This window comes from Astatotilapia calliptera, chromosome 19, assembly GCF_964374335.1.
Source record: "Astatotilapia calliptera chromosome 19, fAstCal68.1, whole genome shotgun sequence".
NCBI classification, from domain to species: Eukaryota; Metazoa; Chordata; class Actinopteri; order Cichliformes; family Cichlidae; genus Astatotilapia; species Astatotilapia calliptera.
In genome coordinates this window covers 31,450,165-31,471,385 of record NC_137440.1, presented here as the reverse complement: position 1 = coordinate 31,471,385, position 21,221 = coordinate 31,450,165, and the positions used below count along the sequence as shown (strand labels likewise).

The 21,221-nt window shown below is 43.0% G+C and overlaps 1 protein-coding gene across 1 annotated transcript in view; it reads left to right on the top strand.

The window, feature by feature from the left end:
* The window catches only part of LOC113012390 (ryanodine receptor 3), a 108,622-nt gene that overhangs the window by 28,817 nt on the left and 58,584 nt on the right, over positions 1 to 21,221 (top strand). The window contains exons 5-23 of the mRNA XM_080293840.1: positions 4,147 to 4,161; positions 4,632 to 4,706; positions 4,854 to 4,932; positions 5,483 to 5,595; positions 6,717 to 6,816; positions 7,116 to 7,209; positions 7,979 to 8,053; positions 8,513 to 8,669; positions 9,195 to 9,359; positions 9,751 to 9,872; positions 10,637 to 10,817; positions 11,559 to 11,694; positions 13,066 to 13,161; positions 13,465 to 13,583; positions 15,339 to 15,472; positions 15,763 to 16,004; positions 16,264 to 16,456; positions 19,539 to 19,755; positions 20,012 to 20,116. Of these exons, the coding sequence (XP_080149966.1) occupies positions 4,147 to 4,161; positions 4,632 to 4,706; positions 4,854 to 4,932; positions 5,483 to 5,595; positions 6,717 to 6,816; positions 7,116 to 7,209; positions 7,979 to 8,053; positions 8,513 to 8,669; positions 9,195 to 9,359; positions 9,751 to 9,872; positions 10,637 to 10,817; positions 11,559 to 11,694; positions 13,066 to 13,161; positions 13,465 to 13,583; positions 15,339 to 15,472; positions 15,763 to 16,004; positions 16,264 to 16,456; positions 19,539 to 19,755; positions 20,012 to 20,116 (2,418 nt within the window). The remainder of the gene's footprint in view (positions 1 to 4,146; positions 4,162 to 4,631; positions 4,707 to 4,853; positions 4,933 to 5,482; positions 5,596 to 6,716; positions 6,817 to 7,115; positions 7,210 to 7,978; positions 8,054 to 8,512; positions 8,670 to 9,194; positions 9,360 to 9,750; positions 9,873 to 10,636; positions 10,818 to 11,558; positions 11,695 to 13,065; positions 13,162 to 13,464; positions 13,584 to 15,338; positions 15,473 to 15,762; positions 16,005 to 16,263; positions 16,457 to 19,538; positions 19,756 to 20,011; positions 20,117 to 21,221) is intronic.

The window sequence follows — 21,221 nt, the reverse complement described above, 5'->3', positions numbered from 1 at the left end:
CAGCTGTGTGTGTGTGTGTGTGTGTGTGTGTGTGTGTGTGTGTGTGTGTGTGTGTGTGTGTGTGTGTGTGTGTGTGTGTGTGTGTGTGTGAGAGAGAGAGATTGTTGAGTGAAGTGCTTTGGAAACATTTGGTATAAGGTCAACTACAACATGGAAGACGAATCTAAATGTCTTACTGATGCTCATCGGGGAGAGACAATGACTTCAGACTCGATTAAACGAATTGAGATGCTCTTACCATCTTCACCCTTCCAGGAATATCTCGCAGGTAATGCTGGAATAGTAGTGACACCATTTTCCGGAGAACTGATTGGTCAGTAGGTGGTGATTTCACACATGCTGATCGCTAATCTCAAGGATATCCTACTCAGTATCAGGTTAGATCTGCAGTATAAGTTGCCATGGTGATGCAGTCTGCTAAGAAGTGAACTGCCTTTGTAATACTGAAAACCCAAATCCTGCTTCGTACTACTGGCCTCTGCTCCTCCTCTGCACTCAATGAGAAAGGGGCTCTGCAGGCATCACTTTGCACCTGCTTTTTATCTGCTCAGCTGTAACATTGAAATACTTCAGTTCAGTTCACACAAATTCAGACCAAACAGAGGAAAACAGGAAGTGAACTCCAAAAAGACACAGGAAATAGCAACATGGGAAAACACAGAAAATGAAAAGGACAACATACAATACCACAAAGAGCAACACAGGACTATTTATACACTAAGGGCTGATTAGGAAACTGAAACAGGTGAAATTCAACTAACGTACAAGTGAAGATAGCCAGGATGCCACGACAAAGAAACACAAAAGAACCAAAGCAGGAGCACAAACAGAAACACTACTTCTACTACAAATAATAGACAAGGTGTGAACTAGAGCTCGAGATGTCACTCATCCATTCGCTTATCGTTTTTCGGGGTTTCGGCGGGGCTGGAGCCTATCCTAGCTGTCTTAGGACGAGAGACGGGGTAACACCCTGGCCAGGTCGCCGGTCTGTCGCAGGGCTAACACATACACATAGACAGAGACAGAGACCTATGGCCAATTAACCCACCCCCACTAAGTGCATGTCTTTGGACTGTGGGAGGAAGCCGGAGTACCCACACAAACACGGGAGAACGTGCAAACTCCACATAGAAACTGAACTCAGGACCTTCTTGCTGTGAGGCAACAGTGCTAACCACCGTGCCACCGTGCTGCCCACGGTGATATGCTGCTGATATGATGTTACATTACGATGCATAAGCATCTAAAACAAATGTTCAAACCTGATAAAACAGGAATGACAGGAAATGTTACTTAGGTCAGTTAAGCTGCTGATTTTGGTTCCTACTTTACAATCAGTTAAAAAAGGAATAAATAAATAAACGTTGTCTGCTCGAGTCTGAGCAGACTGTCAGTCAGACTGAGACTCTAACGATGCCTCCAGCTGGCTGAGAGTAGAGAAGTATTTTGACCTCTTTTCCTCCTTTAATCAATAAAAAAAAACTATAAACACTAAATTCAAAGATCAAATTGACCTTATTTTTGAGATGAATTCTCGTGTACATACACCTATTGGATTTACTTATCGCAAACATTTATATTGTAACCCGTCTCACTTTACGTACCCGTGTAGCAAATACTCCAGAGACTTTTTAGACTTCTTGGATTGGCAATTTGAACCGTGTCACTCGAGTGCGTTCTCTCCTCTCACGTTTATCTGTTTTCGATATTGTCTACCTATTCATCATTCTTGCCTGCACTGAAATGTCACTGGAGGAAGCGCCATTAAAGGGGAAATGGAGGTTGAATATGTCTCGGCTGAGGCTCTGAAATCAATATGTCTTTGAACAGATGGGCTCATCAATAGACAGTGGCTGGAGCAAATGGTTGTTGAGTTCAGGCAGTTCAAGCGGTTTTAGCCGGAAGGCACAGAGACACAAAGGGCACAACAAGGTACCTGCAAAGACAACACACAGCAACTAGTGTAAATGCCAGGCCGCATTCAGATCAGTATCCACTAATAATTACTAAGTGCAAATTTGTCTTTACTAATATAAAGTATCCCAGCCCATATTGGAGGGTTGCTGGTCAGAATGGGCGAGTGGTAAGACTGGTCACTGGGGAATACCTGCTGCAGGCTCACACACCATGCAGTGGGGAAATAATTATTTGATCCCCAGCTGAATTTGTAAGTTTGCTCGCTTCCAAAGAAATCCATAATTTCTCTCAATTTTCCTGGTAGTTTCATTTAAATGTTGAGAAACAGTATATCAACCAGAGTTCCAGAAAAAAACACATTTAATAAACTTGTAGGTTAAGTGGATAATCCAAATTGTCTGTCCCTGTGTGTTGGCCCTGCGACAGACTGGCGACCTGTCCAGGGTGGACCCCGCCTCTCGCCCTATGACAGCTGGGATAGGCTCCAGCGCCCCCCGCGACCCTGAAAAGGATAAGCGGAAGTGAATGAATGAATTTAATAAAGTTATGAATTAAAGAATGATTTGCATGTCATTCAGTGGAATAAGTAATTTGTCTTAATGCTTCAGCTTCCTCCACAGATTTTCTGTAGGACTGAGGTCTGGAGACTGGCTAGGCTACTCCATAACCATAATGGTCTTCTTCTTTAGCTACTCCTTTGTTACCTTGGTGATGTGTCACTGTCATGCTGAAAGACCTATGTTAACTGAAGGAAGGAGGTTCTCATCTGATATATTATGCTACATCTTCCCATCCACTGGCTGTCAGTGTAGTGAAGTCATCCTGTAACTTAGCAGAAAAAGTGCCAAAGAGCATCGTTTTGGTTTCATCTGACTTCATTACTTTCTCCCAATCTTTTCTGAATCATTTAGATTCTTAAATGATTCCTAATTCATAACTTAAGACAAGCCTGTACGTGTGCCTTGGGGGGGTGTTGCAGGTGCTGCCAGATTTCAATCCATTATAGTGTGTTACCAATGGTCCCAATTGCCTTCAGATCACTAACAAGCTCATAGGGCTAATACACTGCCTTTTTCATGATTATCCTCATCCCATGAGGCAAGATCTTGCATGGAGTTCCAGACTCAGGGCGATTGATAGTTATTTTATATTTCTTCTATTTCTGAATAACCAAACCAACAGCTGCCCAAGCTTGGTGTGAAGGTAACAGAATATCTGTAATTGATTGATTAATTGATTGTAATCTGTGTGCCACATGGACATACACCTAGTCTGTTGGAGGTAGGCTGGATTGTAAGAGATCAAATATTAAATGACGTGGAAACTGATTTATAACTTTTGAGTATTGTATTTTTTCTGTAGTTGCTCTCTATCATGAAAATCTGAGACTTTTCATTTCTACGTAAATGAACAAAATTGCAGTTTCAGCATTGGATCAAATAATAATTATTTCTGGCACTGGATACGGCGGTTTGTGATCTATAGTTGGAGACAGCATCATTCAAAAGTTTTCTCCCATATGGTTCATTCATCCAGGGGTTATAACAGCTTTGCTCTTTTCACATGCTTAAGTTATATTACGTTTTTGCTGCAATGTGTCTCTACATTTAGAAAATAACTTTTCTTGCTGATCATGCACAGCCCGTCATTGGGACAGGAAAGTGAGTTTGGGGTTTATCCGCTGTGGTGATTGCAGTGCTGCATGCCTCACTGCATTAGACTCAGCCCCTCAGCCAGCTTAGAGCAGTTACCAGCAGCACAGAAGAAGCCTGAAAGCCAGTACTGCAGTCTGCAGAACACAACTGCATCAAATCACAGGCCCGCTATTGTCCCAGTAGCCAACTGAGGGGGATAGAGAGAGAAATAGAAACGCGGCAAAAGAAGATGTAGGACCACACTATGATTTTATAAAACGAGCCATGATTCACATAGTGCTTGGATATTACGTAACTACAATTTTGTAAAATTGCATAGAATAAACTCAGCTTTGCTGGAAACATACTGTATAGTTAGTATCCTGCTTGGCTTGTAGAAAATATTTGTTTTCCAGTGGCTTCACTGTAAAACACACACAAAAAAAGATTGTCAGCTTCTTTTTCTTCATTCCTTTAAATAAGTAACAGCTGTGTGTGGCCCTAAATTTGTACCACCTAAAGCAGACAGGCTCAGGAGAACAGTAGCTCTTTTCTGAATAATAACACTCTTTCTTACCTTAATGCTTCCTAGAGGCTCATAAGGAAGGTGAGTAACATGGGAGTTGATTGCCAAAGAGAAAAAAAAAACACCCCCTTTTGCATTTCTCCCAATAGATATATTAATTGTTCCCCCTCCTGCATCTTAACCCAATCCCCAAGGCGATGGAGTCATTGTCTGCTAATACTGACATTGCATCCAGAGACTGACAGTAGTTTACAGTGTGCATCCTCCCACATTCCTGTAGCTGGAGTGCTGGAAAGATGAGCCCGTATCCTGCTCACTCACGGATACAGGAGCAGATTGCATGTGTTCATTGGAGAGACTGGGTGCAAACCCTCCCCAGGAGATGCGTGCCCCCAGCTTGAGGTCACCCTAGTCGTCGATGAGGTCAACATTCAGTGTCAGAGGTTCGATTGAAGCGGTTGGAGGGAGACCACTGGGGTTGTTCTGACAGAACACTGAGCTGACATGTAACTATGCGCTTGTGTACATGTGTTTGTGAATCGTCTCTATAGGCAGCGCAGAGTGGCGGACACAAGACTCTGCTGTACGGACACGCCATCCTCCTGCGGCATTCCTTCAGCTCTATGGTGAGAGATCTCAAACAATCCCCGCTAAACAAATCACGACAGATTATAACGGTTGATTTATACGGTATATCAAAAATGACCCTTGTCAAATACAGGAAGCGTGTGACAGCTCTGTCTTTTGTGGTTTGATGTGTGTGTTGACCACAGTACCTGGCCTGTTTGAAGACATCAAGGTCACAGACAGATAAGCTTTCCTTTGATGTCGGCCTGCAGGAGGATTCAACAGGTAAATAAAAGCTCCGGTGCAGTTCCCTTTTATCTTCCTCCGTTCCCTTTGTCATTGTCGCTACGCCTGTCTCTCTCCGTCTTTGTTCCGCCTCCGTCTGCTTCTTTAAATCTATCTAACCTCCTCTTCGCTGTCTGAAAGTCCCCTCTTTATCTTTCTTCCCGCTCTTCGTTAGTTTGCGAGTGAATTTCACTGTTTGTCTTTTCAGAATCTCAGTTGATACCCCCCCTCCCACAGTGAAGCAGTGTACACTTACTTTGTGCTTCTTGTTGTCAGCTATGATTTCATCTGTGCAGAATATTTAACACCCTCATGTGTGGCAGGCTGATACCTGGACCCACTTCTGTTTGCACTTGTTAATTGCATCATGTGATACGCTCGATGAGCAGTCGCCTCAATTTCACTTGAAAATCTTGCTGCGGTGACCCATGTGCCCTCATCTTCAGCCCACTGCGACAATATTAGTAATTACAGGGGGTATTTGGGCAGTGGTGTTTGATTAAAAATATAGAAGAAACGTGTTTGTGTATGCGTGCGCTTACTGTTGCAGGTGAGGCTTGCTGGTGGACAATCCATCCAGCCTCCAAGCAGAGATCAGAGGGAGAGAAAGTACGCATCGGCGATGACCTCATCCTCGTCAGCGTGTCCTCAGAGCGATACCTTGTAAGTCTAGTGTTTGCCGGTGTGTATGTGTGTGTGTGCGTGCATTTGAGTGATCATAACACAGAGGTCTTGGTAGGAGCGCATCAATTCTACTCCCCTGATGTGGCAAAATTTCAGATTATAGCAATCCTGTTACCACATGCTGCAGCTCTCTCCGTGACCTCTCTCCAGCTGGAGGCTTAACATTAAAAGCAACAACTTTTTTCCCCCTCCGGATGACTGCAAAAATGCATACAATTACATTAAGCAAAATTTGATCTGCACTGCATCACGTCTGATCTCTGGGGGGGATTATGATTTCTTTGCTTCCAGTGCCTTTTCAAATCAAGCTCCTACGTAATCATTCTGGTCACGCCCAAACATTCCTCTCCTCTGCAGCTATGATTCTAACTTTTTCAGCAGCGGGTAACTTTCACTTTTAGACTAACTTTGCCCACTGAGCACACGGACTCGGACGCTAACCCTGGGAAACATGTTCTCCACGATCCGTGAAGTTTGTGACAGCAGCCAGGCGGTGCTTACAGCCCCACGGCAGTTGGGGGCACGGACAGATGACCACTATCGCCTTACAGTCAGCAATGCCAATCTGGTAGTCTGTCCCAGCTGTCACACACACTGTGGTATGTGAAGACACACAAGCACCGAGAGGGCTGCAGGAGACTCTGGGGAAGGAGGATGATCAGGACACAGCTGCCACAAAATTTGTTTTTTGGATGCACAAACACTGTGGAAACCACACACACACACATATTCTCTACATTATAATCTGTTTGTGTATCCCTGAGCGCTCATCGATAAATTGGAGTCTTCTTCTGCATCAGTGGTAATAGACTTTCAAGCTCCAACTGACAACTCATCATCCTTTTCAAGTTGAATCAATACAATCATGCATTACAAACCCAGGTCACAAGCAAGTGCACTCCTAGTGTCGATCCCAAGCTCACATAAATGGGGGAGGTCACGTCAGGTAGGGCATCTGATGTGAAGGTTTTGCCAAATCAAACATGTGGCTCGTAAAGATGTAGATACATTGCTGATTGCTCATAAGATCACAGTGCTGTCACTTGCATATTTCTGTAGTTGTACACAAAAGTGAAAGCTGGATGTGCTCTTTCCTGCAGCATTTATCCATCTCAAGTGGCAACATCCAGGTGGACGCTTCCTTCATGCAGACTCTGTGGAACGTCCATCCCATCTGCTCTGGTAGCAACATAGAAGAAGGTAGAGACTTTACATAATCATTTGATATACCTTCAGGTAAAAAAGAGAGACAAATATACTTGAAGACAGTGTTGTGATGAATTTTGCAGCCCATATAATTTGAATTTTCTGCATATTCAGTCAAATCCAGGTGACAGTGGCTAAATTTGCAACGAGTTTAATGTTTCTAACTGTATTTAAAAATGGGTAAAACACTTAAATATGGCAGTTAAACACTTAAACCTCTGTGATATGGATTGTCTATTTTTCCTGATTTCATCTCTGAGATGCCAAATCTTTTCTTTGTCCTTCTCCAATAGGCTACCTGTTAGGTGGTCACGTGATGCGGCTGTTCCACGGACATGACGAGGTTGTTACAATCCCGGGATCAGACCAGAGTGAAGAGCAGCAGAGGTGCCTAACACAGCATCGCAGGGGCAAAGCTAAAGTAGTTACACAGCACATGAGAAGCTAATGGAGCTGCCAGCCCTCTGTTTCCACCACGCTCTGTGACCAGTGTAACCCCGCCCCCCTCCCCACGGGAGCCAAAATGGCTGCGGTGTTATTTTTACCTACAGCATAGCTGCTTGGTGCCAACTCACATAAGGCAGAGCGCTGAATAATGGCACACTGGGCCTGAAGTGGGTCAAAACAGCGGGCACTACACGGGCCCGTACACATTCAGCCAGGTGCCAAAAGATGTGTGCGTCTTCCTCTGTGATACACACGATGTGCACACAGTTTCTGTTTTTAGACCGGAGCAGGATTAGATTTAATTCTAATTTCTAGCTTTGGCTTTTACTCCTTGATATTTCACAGATGGAGCGTGCTTTTTAGAGGTCTCACATTTTTCTGGGGCAGATCAAACGCACTCCAAACTGTCACCAAGGGGTCGATGAGCGATTTCTTTTATCTTGGGACCTAGTCACCCATATCACTGAGAGACGGCGTAGCTGCGATTTATCGGGACTCGTCTGTGTTTGAAGGATGTGACGCCGCAGTCGGCAGAGTAAAAACAGCGTGCTTATGTGCCAAAGTCAAACATCTTGTCTGTGAATATCAGTGTGACAAATGAGAGGAGAGAGGGCCGGGATGAATGACCTTGAGAGTGTCCGTGGCAGCTAGACAGTTAAAGCATCTGCCCACGCACACACACACACTCATGCTTCTCTCTCATCCTCAGGATAGTCAACTATGAGACGGGTAAAGCTGGTGCCAAGGCGAGGTCCTTGTGGAGGCTGGAGCCACTCCGAATCAGGTGGTTTTGTGTTTCATGTGATCTTTTATCTGTTGCCTTTCTTCCTGTAACTCTCTCCTTTGTTTTTGTTTAGTTCATCGCTGTCCTTTCCACCTTTCTTTTCTGTCTTTTGTTCATTGTTTCCATTTTATCTGTTCTCCTTTCCTCACTGCTGCACTTTGGCCTCTGCCTTATCCCCTCTTTCTCTTTCCCTCTGTCTTTGCTGCCGTTCCCCTTTGATTTCTGCCATGTTTTTGATGCTGTTTGTTTAGACTTTCCTGTTTCCTAAAAAGGAAAAAAAAGGTGCATAATTACAAAAATGTTTTCATCCGTTTCCAACTGATTCAATTCATATCTACTAGATAATTAACAGCTGGCAGCAGTTTTTTTTAGATCAGCTAATTAGCAAATCTCCCTGGGTTTGTGAACTGAACATTTTTGTGTATGCTTAATATTAATGTGCGGTTGTGGCGTTGACAGCTGGAGCGGGAGCCACATCCGCTGGGGTCAGCCCTTCCGGCTACGGCACCTGACCACCGGTCACTACCTGGCTCTAACGGAGGACAGGGGGCTGGTGCTTCAGGATCGGGAGAGGTCTGACACCGTTGCAACGGCCTTCTGCTTCAGAGCCTCTAAGGTAAGGACACATGCACACAGAAATGAACTGCATCATACAGGATCAGCCACACCCTTTCCCATTTAAACACCAGCAAGAAGGCTTTATGAAGGATCACCTATTAACCTTTTACGAATGAACTGCCAAATATCCTTGGGCTGGAAAATCACAGCTTTTTCAAGGACAATGAAAATTGCAAGAATTATTGGACGAGCGAAAACGACACCATTGAGGTTAATTTAGCTGAACTTGCCGACTCTAACTGAAGCGACCGTTTAACTACTCTGTTCAATATAGTTTCTTGAAATGAATAGTGATGCTGAACCAATTACTGACCCCCTTCCAATGTGGATCTGAAGCATGTCTTGCAGAATATGTTAAGCAGCTGACTTGATTTACATTATTTACATCTAATCCTAAAAGCAAAACAAATACAGCCTTCTTGCTTGTGATGGGCGGAGAGCTTTAAGTTGTAGATGCAGCTAATATTTGGTCGTGGTTTGATTAAGAGCAAATCTGGGTCTCTTTTCCTTCCTTTCTGTGCAGGAGAAGCTGGAGCAGAGCCCCAAGCGCGACATCGAGGGAATGGGAGTGGCTGAGATTAAATACGGGGACTCGATCTGCTTCATCATGCACGTGGCCGCGGGTCTCTGGCTCTCGTACCAGGCGCCCGATGTCAAATCTGCTCGTCTGGGTCCCCTCAAGAGAAGAGTGAGTGGCGACATACGCGAGCGCACACTGCTCTGTCTTTAGATGCAAGGCACATGGAGAAAACAAGGAGCATTAATAAATAAATCACACTCCTTTGAGTGGATAATTATTTCGAGAGTAATGACTTGATTGAGTTAAGATGATCCTCTGTTAGTTTGCATCTCATATCTCTGCCTCTGCTAAATATAGACCTCGTCTCCTGGCTACTGTTGCAGAGGGGGTGTGCATGCGTGCGGCATGTAAACACAGCCAGGTGGCCTGTAGTGTCAGCACCTGTGTTCCAGACACTGTGGCTCAGTGCGTTCTCCTCCTTCATTTCTTTACTCATTTCTTTATATCGTCTCATGGCAATGTTTCTCGCCCTTTTCTCGCCCTGTGGCGTCCTCTCAAGGCATGCCTGCATTCTGAAGGTCACATGGATGACGGATTGACCCTCCAGCGCTGTCAGCACGAGGAGTCCCGCGCCGCGCGCATCATCCGCAACACCACGCTTCTCTTTAAGCGATTCATCAGGTACGCTACACGGTGACAAAACGGTGCCGTTGCTCACTTCAGCACACAGGGATGTGATTGCACAAATTAGCCAATTAAACCAAATTGCAGCCCACATTTGTCTTTCGCCACTTTATTAGGGTAATCTGCAAAATGTCCTGTCACTGGGACAAGTTTCATAAGCACCCACGTTGATGATGGTTTAGCGTAATTACGCCTGATGATAAAGACATTCCAACATCGGCAAATTATATCTGAAGGCTATTTTCGAAGCCCACAGACTCATAGGTGTGATATAACTCGTGATGTAACAAGAGGGGCCTGTGGGTTTTGTCTGAGTGGGGTGCCAGTGCCCCATGCAGTTCACTCAGTGGACCAGCCACATGTTTCCAAATAGAAATGCAGTGGCATCACTGCTATGAAGCACATACGTGGATGCTTCCATTGCCTGTATTTGTTATCAGAGGGCTTGCTGTCTCCTGGGTCAGACTTAGGGGCAGGAATCTGTCAGCCCCCACCATCACCACCACCACACACACACCGCTCCCATGCATAGGACTAGAGCTATTTTTAGCAGGCCAGCGGAAATCAGCATTTCAGCATGAATGAACCGTTGGGTTAAAGATCGTGTTAGTCATCACTGCCTCTCCTCAAGTCTGTTCAGCTTCCCAGTCGTCGTATCTTTAGCAATGGTTTGTTTCCTCGAATGAATGAGAGAATTTGAGAAACGGCAAGTAGTGTTAAATGTGTGATTGAGTTTTTTTCTTTCTGTCTACTTCCCCCAGAGACCTGGATTGTCTGGGTGTTAAGAACAGGGCACTGGTCGCTCTGCCCGTGGAGGAGGTGCTCCAAACCCTTAATGACCTCATCACTTATTTCCAGCTCCCCGATGCCGAGCTGGAGCACGAAGAAAGGCAGATCAAGCTGCGCTCGCTCAAAAACAGACAGAACCTCTTCAAGCAGGAAGTGAGTTCATCCATCAAGGAAGGTTTAGTAAAAAAGAGCTCGCGAGGCAGTCAGGCAGAGCAAAAGAATCTCAACGTGGTTGCAATTGGGACACTTTTAGTGAATGAGTGCACGTGTGATTAAGCTAGCAGTAGTGGCAAACTTGCAGAAGGAGGTGAAAAAGCGAAACCAATTGATTCTTTGTGGTTTGTTTCAATGGCATCCTGTATTTGGACGCACTTTATATGACGGTGTCAGCAGTTTTCCTGAGGCTGGCATGAGCGCACTGAGCTTTCTGCTAAGCTTCTAGGCTCTAAATTGCTTTCATCAATTATAAAATGTCAACTGCCTCGCTGAGGGACCCTATGATGTCACCCACTGAAAAGCAGGTTAAATCTTACAGGATACAACAGCATAACTGTGTCAAAATGTCTTCGAGAGACCATAAAATAAGAGACTTGATTGCAATATATCTGAAGATTATCGACACATAGAGTATTGATTACCTTTCTATGGGGGACTAAAGGAGCACATTTCTATCTTAATTCTAATCTCGAAGGTCAGCTTGTCACAATAACTGGAACACTTTCCATTTAGCATATCAGATCTCAGGTATTTCAAGTCTGTAGAATAAACCAGTACAAGACCATCATGAAGCTGCATTACACTAACTGAAAACTGGGGGCAGATTTCATCAGAGGAAGCTCTTATACCAGTGACATGTGGTGGGTCATGTGACATGTGTCACTGCCTCTTTTTTAGGGCATGCTGACTCTGGTGTCCAACTGTATTGACCGACTGAACGTCTATAACAGCGCCGCACATTTTGGGGAGTGCGCGGGCTCGGAGGCTGGAGCGGCCTGGAAAGACATTCTCAACCTGCTGTATGAGCTGCTGGGTGAGATGCTGGTCTTAACAGCACACACACAAATACACACACAGACTCACTGCCAACTGCAATTAATCTTAAGATTGAAAGTTCAGATTCACATTTGCACACTGACACACAGGATGCGGCAGAAACCTCTGAGATTCTGCCAGAGGTTTCTTCCTCTTTAAAAGTGCGTTCTTCCGTCCCACTGTCTCCAGATGGTTGATCACAGCGGTTTTCTCCACATAATTTTAGGCTCTTTGCATCACAGTATAAAGCACCTTTCTGTGACTGTTGCTGTGAATTGATGCTGTATAAATAAAACTGAATTGAAGTTACATGAACCATAAATACACTTTTCTAATACTCCAAAAACAAAACAGACAAACACATTGTTGCAGAAATGGCTCGGTGGCATGCGGCCCAATGCCAGGGCATCAACCCAACAACATCAGTCATCTCAGACACACACACACACACACACACACACACACACACACATAGAGTGTTTGGGTATTTCCCACTGACCTCATTTCTTTCTAGCTGCCTAATGTCAATTTTCATCTCTGTCCTCTCAGTTCTCTGTTTTGTTTTGCTCTCTGTGTTCCTACTGCCCAGTGTCATCACCGCTCCTTTTCAAATTCACTATAACCTCTTGCACTGCATCCATATGCTCCATCATATATAGGACGTATCTCAGTAAAATGACCTGGCAGGAAAAAGCTTTTTTTTTGCTTCCCTCCTCTCTGTCTGTATATCCTGCCATCTTCCATCTGATGAGTACAATGTTTGTCTCGACTGTTATTTCAGCAGCTTTCACATAAAAAGATCCATTTACGAGCAGAAAATTGTGAGCAGGCACGATTTTCTTCCTGTCATGTTTGAAATGAGTTTCATTCTTAAGCTGAGATAGCCCGTATGTAGAGTTTATCTTTCATCTCGCCACACTGAAGCCCTCTCTGCCCTCCAAGGATGTCCTTCACGCTCTTATTTACACTGACTTCACCTGCTGACTCATATTAGTGTTCTAGTCACATCTCTCTTTCTCTGTTCCCCTTCCCCCTTCTTCACATACCTGGTTGAGCGCAGCGCTAAGTGGATTTGGGATGCCTCCCTCCTTTCTTCTTTGTCTCCCTGCATCGGATGACCCTGTTTTTTTCATGCTAGGACGTACATGTGGGTGTGTTTGTCCTCATATGTTTATGTCTGGTCCCACCTTCTCTCTAAGGCATCTTCTAAAACTAATATGTTTAAGAGTGTCAAAGCACAATGTCTTCCTTAACCGGCTTTGGGCATGAATTCAAAGTGTTCACCTTTGCGTGACATTGTTTTTCTGTTGTGTAAGTCGTCACATTAAGCAATGCGCTGACTCGTGCACACTTTCCTCGTGTCCTGCAGCTGCGTTAATCCGAGGAAACCGCAACAACTGCACACAGTTCTCCAACAACCTGGACTGGCTGGTGAGCAAGCTGGAGAGACTGGAGTCCTCTTCAGGTACACTCATTAGCATTCTGACACATACACATGAGCCTGCAGTGAAACAGCAGTGTGAGAGAGCTTTTGTGCAACATCGCAGAACTATTAAAATTCTTTAACAGGTACAGGAGTCTTTTTTTGAAAGGTGACACTGTTGGCTGAAATCATGGGAATAGCGACTTTTACTTTTTAAATGTGCAGTAAGGAGTGCACCAGCAGGGTTTTCTGTTGCTCTGTGCGGACAGAATGCGTCTTTGACGAGTGTCCTTTGGTGTGTCTTTTGCGAGTGTTAAGTAATTGATGAATTTTGCGGCTGTGCAGGGATTCTGGAAGTTCTGCACTGCATTTTAATCGAGAGCCCCGAGGCGCTCAATATCATCCAGAAAGGACACATTAAATCCATCATATCGCTGCTGTACAAGCATGGACGCAACCACAAGGTAAGCAGTAAGTGTTGTTGCTACACGGTGAAATACACATCTGGGTTATGCACATGTTGAAAAATAACTATGCAATACAAAGAACAGCAATTTCTGTTAAGAAAAAGCGTAACACTTTATAATACGGCCCGTGACTGCAATGAAATGGAATTTTTATGTGTATTTTATTTGAAACTACAAGAAAAAATACCTTTAAAATTTGCAGGTCTATGTGACCTTCGTGATGATGGAGCCAAGTCTAACTAATTTTGTTTTCCTTTCACAATCACTGTTTACTCATAAAGGGACTGTTTACTTTCCTGTAGTACACTTGGGACATTAGGCGAGGTTAAACCACTCCATACCCACCAAAATGTACAGCACACTTCTTATGTAAGATGGGGAAATATTGGTTGTTTTTCCACAAAATTACCAAGAAATTACTTAAAATTACTTACAATGGAATTTGTGTCTTGTTTTCTTTATTATAAAATATGGTTTAGAGCAGGGGTAGGGCAACTCCTGGCCTCGAGTGTCGGTGTCCTGCATGTTTTAGATGTGTCCTTGATCCAACACAGCTGATTCAAATGGCTAAATTGCCTCCTCAACATGTCTTGAAGTTCTCAGAGGCCTGGTAATGAACTAATCCTTTCATTCAGGTGTGTTGACCCAAGGGTGAGATCTAAAACCTGCAGGACACCGGCACTTGAGGCCTGGAGTTGCCCACCCACGGTTTAGACTGATTAAAATTACTTACAGTATAATTATTGCTTTGTTCCCTGTAGAAACCTGACTCGTTACCCCATTTTTTTGTGTACTTCCTTTTGTAAGTAGTTGTTGGCAAGTATAATTATATTAAACTTTCAAATAAAATACATTGAAATTAGATTGATTTACAAAGTAATACCAGAAAAAAAAAGTAAAACCCCAATAAAAGCATAAAGGAATAATGTGATGTTTTCTTTGTTTGTTTATGTGTCTGTACGATGAATATGTCACAATAACATGCAACCAATTGAAGTTGTCTTATGACTTATGACTGGCTGCACAACAAATTACTCCTGCTAAGAAGTGCACTAGAACAAAGCATTCAAATAAAAACTGCAAATTAACTTGGTGTTTAATGTTTTTTTCAACAGTTGAAGCACACGACATGTGAACTTCACTGGTGCTTGTGTACCTAACTTGGAAAGAGCAACACTCTTTGCCACAGTCTCCATGCTAAGCTGACCATCTGCTGGCTATTAGCTGTACATACTGTACAGATGAGTGGGGTTCTTCTTGTTGAGAAGGCTCCTGGAGCTTTTCGTAGCCGCGTGCCCCTAACACGAAACAGTCTGTTTAACAGTGAAATAAGATCAGGAGCCGGCCTGGGTCGTAAATCAGCCCGACTGTACCGTTTTGCAGTGGAAGCAGGAGAAAAAGGTCAATGCTAAAGCGTAGGTGTTCTATGCTGTCACCCTTGGCTGAGCATCCTGGCCCATTTAGTTCTACAGCTTTGTTAAGCTAACATCAAAAGGGTATTCTTTAACATGTTTTTGTACCCAGTAACAATCGCAGAGTAATTATGCAGTGGTTGCATATAAAGGGACTTTCCCTCCGGCAGCATCCTGGACAGTGAAGTATAATTAGTCATTTTCAGGTGCAGATGCACATCTGGGGTATAATAGGGAAAATGAAGTAAACGTGTTATCATTAGTGAGTGTTAAGTGCTGTTATGGTCTTCCATTAGATGGTGTTGCTTATTATCCCTACCTCCTTCACCTTCTTTTTTAGATACTAGATGTGCTCTGTTCACTGTGTGTGTGTAATGGCGTAGCTGTGCGAACCAATCAGAACCTCATCTGCGATCACTTGCTGCCCAAGAGAGATCTGCTGTTGCAAACCCAGCTGGTCAATGATGTCCAGAGGTTAGAGAGCCATTTATTTATCTTGCTATCTTTCTCCTCCTTGCTTCTCTGATAACTCAGCCCACAGTTATTTCTCTAGAGTCTAAAGCTTACTTTCAATTTATTAATCTGGTGAGGATCTTTTGTGAAATCATTATATGTTTTTTAATCTCTTGTTTGTTTGTTTTTTATCTTAGTAGTTAAATAACTTTGTATGGAATGTTGCAATTTGCTTTTTTTAAGTGAAAAGTACAATATTGTAATTAAAAATGTAACTCTGGTGGTGATGTCACATTGTACTTCTTTGCCAGCATGAGACCGAACATCTTCCTGGGCGTGAGTGAAGGCTCGGCTCAGTACAAGAAGTGGTACTATGAACTCATGATCGACCAGGTGGACCACTTTGTGACCAGCGAGCCCTCCCACCTCAGAATCGGCTGGGCGAACACAAAAGGCTATGCACCCTACCCGGGAGGAGGAGAGGGCTGGGGAGGTAATGGAGTTGGTGATGATCTCTACTCGTACGGCTTTGATGGACTCCACCTCTGGTCAGGTGGGTGGGACAAGCCAGTGTCTGGAGTAACTAAAGCATTAGAAGATGAGCGGTAACCCTGGGTTACAGCCAAGTTGTGTCTAGACAGAACCAGTGCCCTGCAGGGACGATCTCCTTGCCCAGAGTCTGTGTCATTGTGCGCAAATGTGTGTATCCAACAGTATGTGTGTGTGAGAGAGGGAGGTAGAGGTGTGATTTGTGCCAGCACAACTCACTAGGTCGTATTTCACATAGCAGTTTGTGCGTGTGTCCCGATCAGGTCGTATCCCGCGGGCGGTTGCGTCTATGAACCAGCACATTCTGACCTCAGAGGACGTGGTGAGCTGCTGCCTGGACCTTGGAGCCCCCAGCATATCCTTCAGGATCAACGGACAGCCCGTCCAGGGCATGTTTGAAAATTTCAACACAGACGGACTCTTCTTCCCTGTTGTCAGTTTCTCTGCAGGTGTCAAGTGAGTGTGTATTTTTTCTGTTCATATGCTTTATTAGACGTTAACAGGCAGAAAAAACTCATATTTATATATTCTAAAAATTCTATCTTTATATTCTGACTTTCATTTTGTCTTCGAGGCTTTTAGATTAGACGCGGCTTAAAAAACAGGAAAAAAATTCTGTTTCCATGGTGACCACTGATAGTGTGATTGATGTGACTTGAAAATGGAATTTCAAGCTCCAGCAGTTTTCCCACAATTCCATGATCGACTCCGACTTTGAAGAGCACAGTAGCCTTTTGCCACGTTCCCTCTGAGACACCTGCCACAATGTTTGGTCATGTTAAATATTAGAAAATGAATTTATTTAAAAAAAACGTCAGAGTTCAATCATCATTCATTTAAAAAAAAAAGTGGTTCATCTGTGTGGCTAAGAAAAGGAAAGAAAAAGGCGTAACGCTCCGCTTGATTTCCCCGTCTCTCAAATCATTTTCATGCATTTTTTTCCACAAATGATGTCACTTTTAATAGCGTCATTGTTCTCACACTGTCTGTATTATCTGACGTGCAGAAAAGATTAATTGAACAATGTGTGTTACTGACCCAGTTGTTACGCTGGTTAACAGAAGTTAGATAAGGAGTTTATTACCACTCACACACACGCTCATGTGCCAACATGCTGCATGAGAATTGCTTGAAATATTAAACAGTTCCTTTTTAAGGGATTTTAGTGTTTTTTTGTGACAGCTTGCTGTTACTTTGCACCTGGTGCAAAATTGGAGCAAGTAGAGGATTGGTTGTTTCTGTTAGTTTAAAGGTTAAAGGTTAAAGGTATTTATGTAACATGTTTAAAACAGAGTTGACCAAAGAACAAAGATAAGTGATTAGACAACTAATGATTCATTGGCCCCTTCAAGAGGTCACTGGTCAGTTTCATGTTTTTTTTGTTAGTCTTTGCTGTTGATTGGAAGCCTAAATAACCTTTTAGATCATGAAATATGTTTCTTATTTTACAAGCGTTTCATCTTCGGTCAATGCATTCTACACTCAGAAACACTGAGCCATACTAAGGATTGGCATGGACTCAGAAAATGCGCTCAGATGGGAGTTTGTGTGTATCAAGTGTTTATTTTCAAGTTGGCGAATAAGCATATCTAATGTGGTGGAAGTTGTGGGACTGAGCGTGCGCATGTGAGGTCTGGGGAGGATGAGGAACAGAGTTAGCAATGGTTCAACCGGAGGTCGTGATTTGTGGACTGGATTGTGGAACCTGGAAATGGTCTTATTTGAGTGGGAGGTGCTTTGGGGGAGGAGGCTAGTTTCCACAGTAGGGTGGATCGGTGGAGAGTGGGCAGGCAGGTGAGCAGGTGAGTCTTCTCCTTTACAGGTTTGTATTTGTATTGTATCTTTATTTCAGACATATACAGAAAAAAAACCCAATATATACACAACTACACATACTTGCATTTACAAATACGAATATATATGTAAATACACACACACACGTATGTGCTCAGATAAAAAAAGATAAAAAAAAATAAAACAAAGTCTAAATGACATGAAATGACAATTATTAGGTCTGAAATGGAGTAGGAAGAAGTATAACATACTTATTAATCCCTACCCCATGCTCAACATTTTATTGAATGCCACTATTCACCTAATTCCCATCATCACTTACCCCACACAATAAACAAGGAGAACATGTATAAACATAGCTACAGTGATAGATATAATTTAGATACAATTTAGTATATATATACACACAATGGGTGATCAACTTTATCAGTTTCATATTCTTCTTCTAAAACATCTTTATGAACTGACTAATTCTTGAGCATTGCTGTAGGTCCACAGTAAAACTATTCCACAGTTTTACCCCATAAATAGTAACACAAAAGGTTTTAACCTTTGTCCGTGCTTTAAGAGTCTTCAGATTTAATTTCCCCCTCAATTCATAGTCCCCTTCTTTGTCAAAAAACATCCTCTGTACATTTCCTGGTAACATATTGTATCTGGCTTTGTACATAATTTTTGCAGTTTTATATTTTATAAGATCCATAAACTTCAGAATTTTTAATTTCAAGAACATAATGTTAGTGTGCTCTCTAAATCCTGCTTTAGTAATCATCCTGATTGCTTTTTTCTGAATTTTACATAGTGGTTGAAGTGAAGTTTTGTATGTATTTCCCCAGATTTCCACACAGTATTCCAAATATGGCAATATAAGTGAACAGTAAAGTACCCGGAGTGATTTGGAAGGCAAAAAATGTGTTTCTGAGGTTCCAAGCTGAAGCGGGCACATGTGTCTGAAAGGTTTTCACAACTCTGGAGTTCCAGACATTCCAGAGAGACACGTGATTCAATAGTGCATGAGATTGGTGACTGAAAAGAGTGGAGAGACTTAGGATCGCAAGTTCTACATCAGCCCAGCACACCTGGTAAAGGTGTGACAAGAACAAACCAGACAGGGGACGAGTCCTGATGCCAACCTCACAGCTTATAATAACAAAGAGGTTCAACATGCAAAGACCCTTGAGCTGCTTCATTATTACAGACCGAGTGAAAGAATCCAAATTGTCTACAATTTCATAAAACAGGCTGTTTGGAACAGATTTGTCCTTTTTAGTAGTTGAAGTGTTGTCAAGGTCTGATCTGACTCTTTCATTGGTCGGGTGATTGTACAGCTAACACTGTGTTGACCAGTCACAGCAGAGCGTGAGCGTGTGGAAGCTTGGAATTGGCCCAGTGAACAGGGTGAACGTCTCCACGGACTTAAACGTGCCAGAACATGACAGCCACACATCCTCAGTGCTTAATAATTGAGGGCCGCAGTGAGAATGAGCTTGGTTGCGTCACTGCTACTACTTGAACTGCTATTTTGAGGAGCCTCGAGAGACGGTTTTGCAATGTTTTTTTCATTCACAGAACTAAACGTGTCCCCATTGGAGTAGAACCTGTTTAAGAGAGTTAAGAATAAAAGTAGAGGATTAGTTTTCTTTTCACTAGTCGCTTCTTTTATTAACAGCATTTAATTTTCTTTTAGTGTGCACGTAAAACATTGCAATAAGCCAAGTCACGTGAGCAACTTTTCTCTGGTTAGGGTTCGTTTCCTGTTGGGCGGACGGCACGGTGACTTCAAGTTCCTGCCTCCATCAAGCTACGCACCGTGTTATGAGGCTCTGCTGCCAAAAGAGAAGATGAAGGTGGAGCCGGTGAAAGAGTATAAGAGAGATGTGGATGGAGTTCGAGATCTGCTGGGCACCACCCAGTTCATGTCGCAGGCCTCCTTCATCCCCACACCTGTGGAAACCAGCCAGGTAAGCTCACAGGAGGCGTGCAGGATGGTGATCATGAGAAAAACGCCCCCTTTTTCACAAAGGCTGTGATGCAGTGTGACATGTAAAAGAATGCAAATCAACTGAAAAAATGCTCATCTTGAATTTGATGCATCTTGTGTATTTGTTTAATTTTTCCAAAAGAATTGCATTACTTTGTTTCAACTACTGAGTTTTTTGCATTCTATAGTTTGCACAACTTTTTGGAAAATGCTCATTTGCTTACCTGTTCCTTCAGATTGTCATGCCGCCTCATTTGGAGAAGGTTCGGGACAAGCTGGCTGAAAATATCCATGAGCTCTGGGGCATGAATAAGATTGAGCTTGGCTGGTCTTATGGCAAGGTAAGGGTTAGATTGTTAATGAGATTGTTATTTAGTTGCTTATGTTGTTCTCCTACAAGTTCATCGCTCGGATCAAAAGATAAAAAGCATACTCCATGCCGTTTTCCATGTTTGTGGAGAAATAAACACGACAATTACAATTTTTTCTCGATGAGTGTGACAACTTACCATCACAGAGGCTTGTGTGTCATCTTGCTTTCTCTTTTATAATTTGCGGTTTACACCAAAAAGAGGGTAAGTGGAAAAAGAACACTGTCATTGTTCACATTCAGCGCTTTTCCACGCCACTCATTTACATCCTTCATTCACATCCAGTTTGTTTGTAGGTAGCAGAGTCATTGTGTCTGTGTTCTAGTGTCAGTCATGAATTACAAATTGTTGTTTCACCCAAAGGGCAGAACAGGATGTCTTGGCAATTTCATCGCCTCAATAAACCCAGACTAAAATTTGCATTTTGTTTTTTGTTTTTCTCCTTTTCAAAGAAAAACTGATGGAGTTTCTAATTCTTTAAATGTTCAGAGGGTCAATCAAAACACATGACATAACCCGCTATGAGCCAGAAACCAATCAAAAGGCCTGTCTATATATTCGGAGCAGATGTTGTATCTTTTCTCCTGCTACTGATAGGAATCTGAGAATGTGATTGTATGCTATACTTAGATTGGAAGATTAATGTGAAATTGAGATGAGGCTGTGTTAGTCTGTGTTATTCTTGCCTCTGCTGGCTATGTCCAAAAAATTGCCAGATTAACAGCCGATGTTTTCTATTATTAACTGGCATCAAGCCTGATCAAGCATAAAGACCAGAAGCAGTGGGAAACACCTAGTCTGGATCTGTGGGGCAAGTTCAAAAGTATATCTAACTTAGCTTTTGAGCTCTTTTATCATCGGAGAGCTTATGCTTGAGGTTTTTTAAGCTGAAGTCTCCTGGCTTCACCTGTAGTGATATCAAATTCTCATCTAAACTCCCTAAAAGAACAAATTAGTGTATTTCCCAATACAGTCAGCTGGAAACGCATGCTTATAATTACAGTGTACGCAGTGCAATCAGCAGGCTCCTGCAACAGAAGACAAAAACTGTACCTGATTTAAATTCAGCTCCATC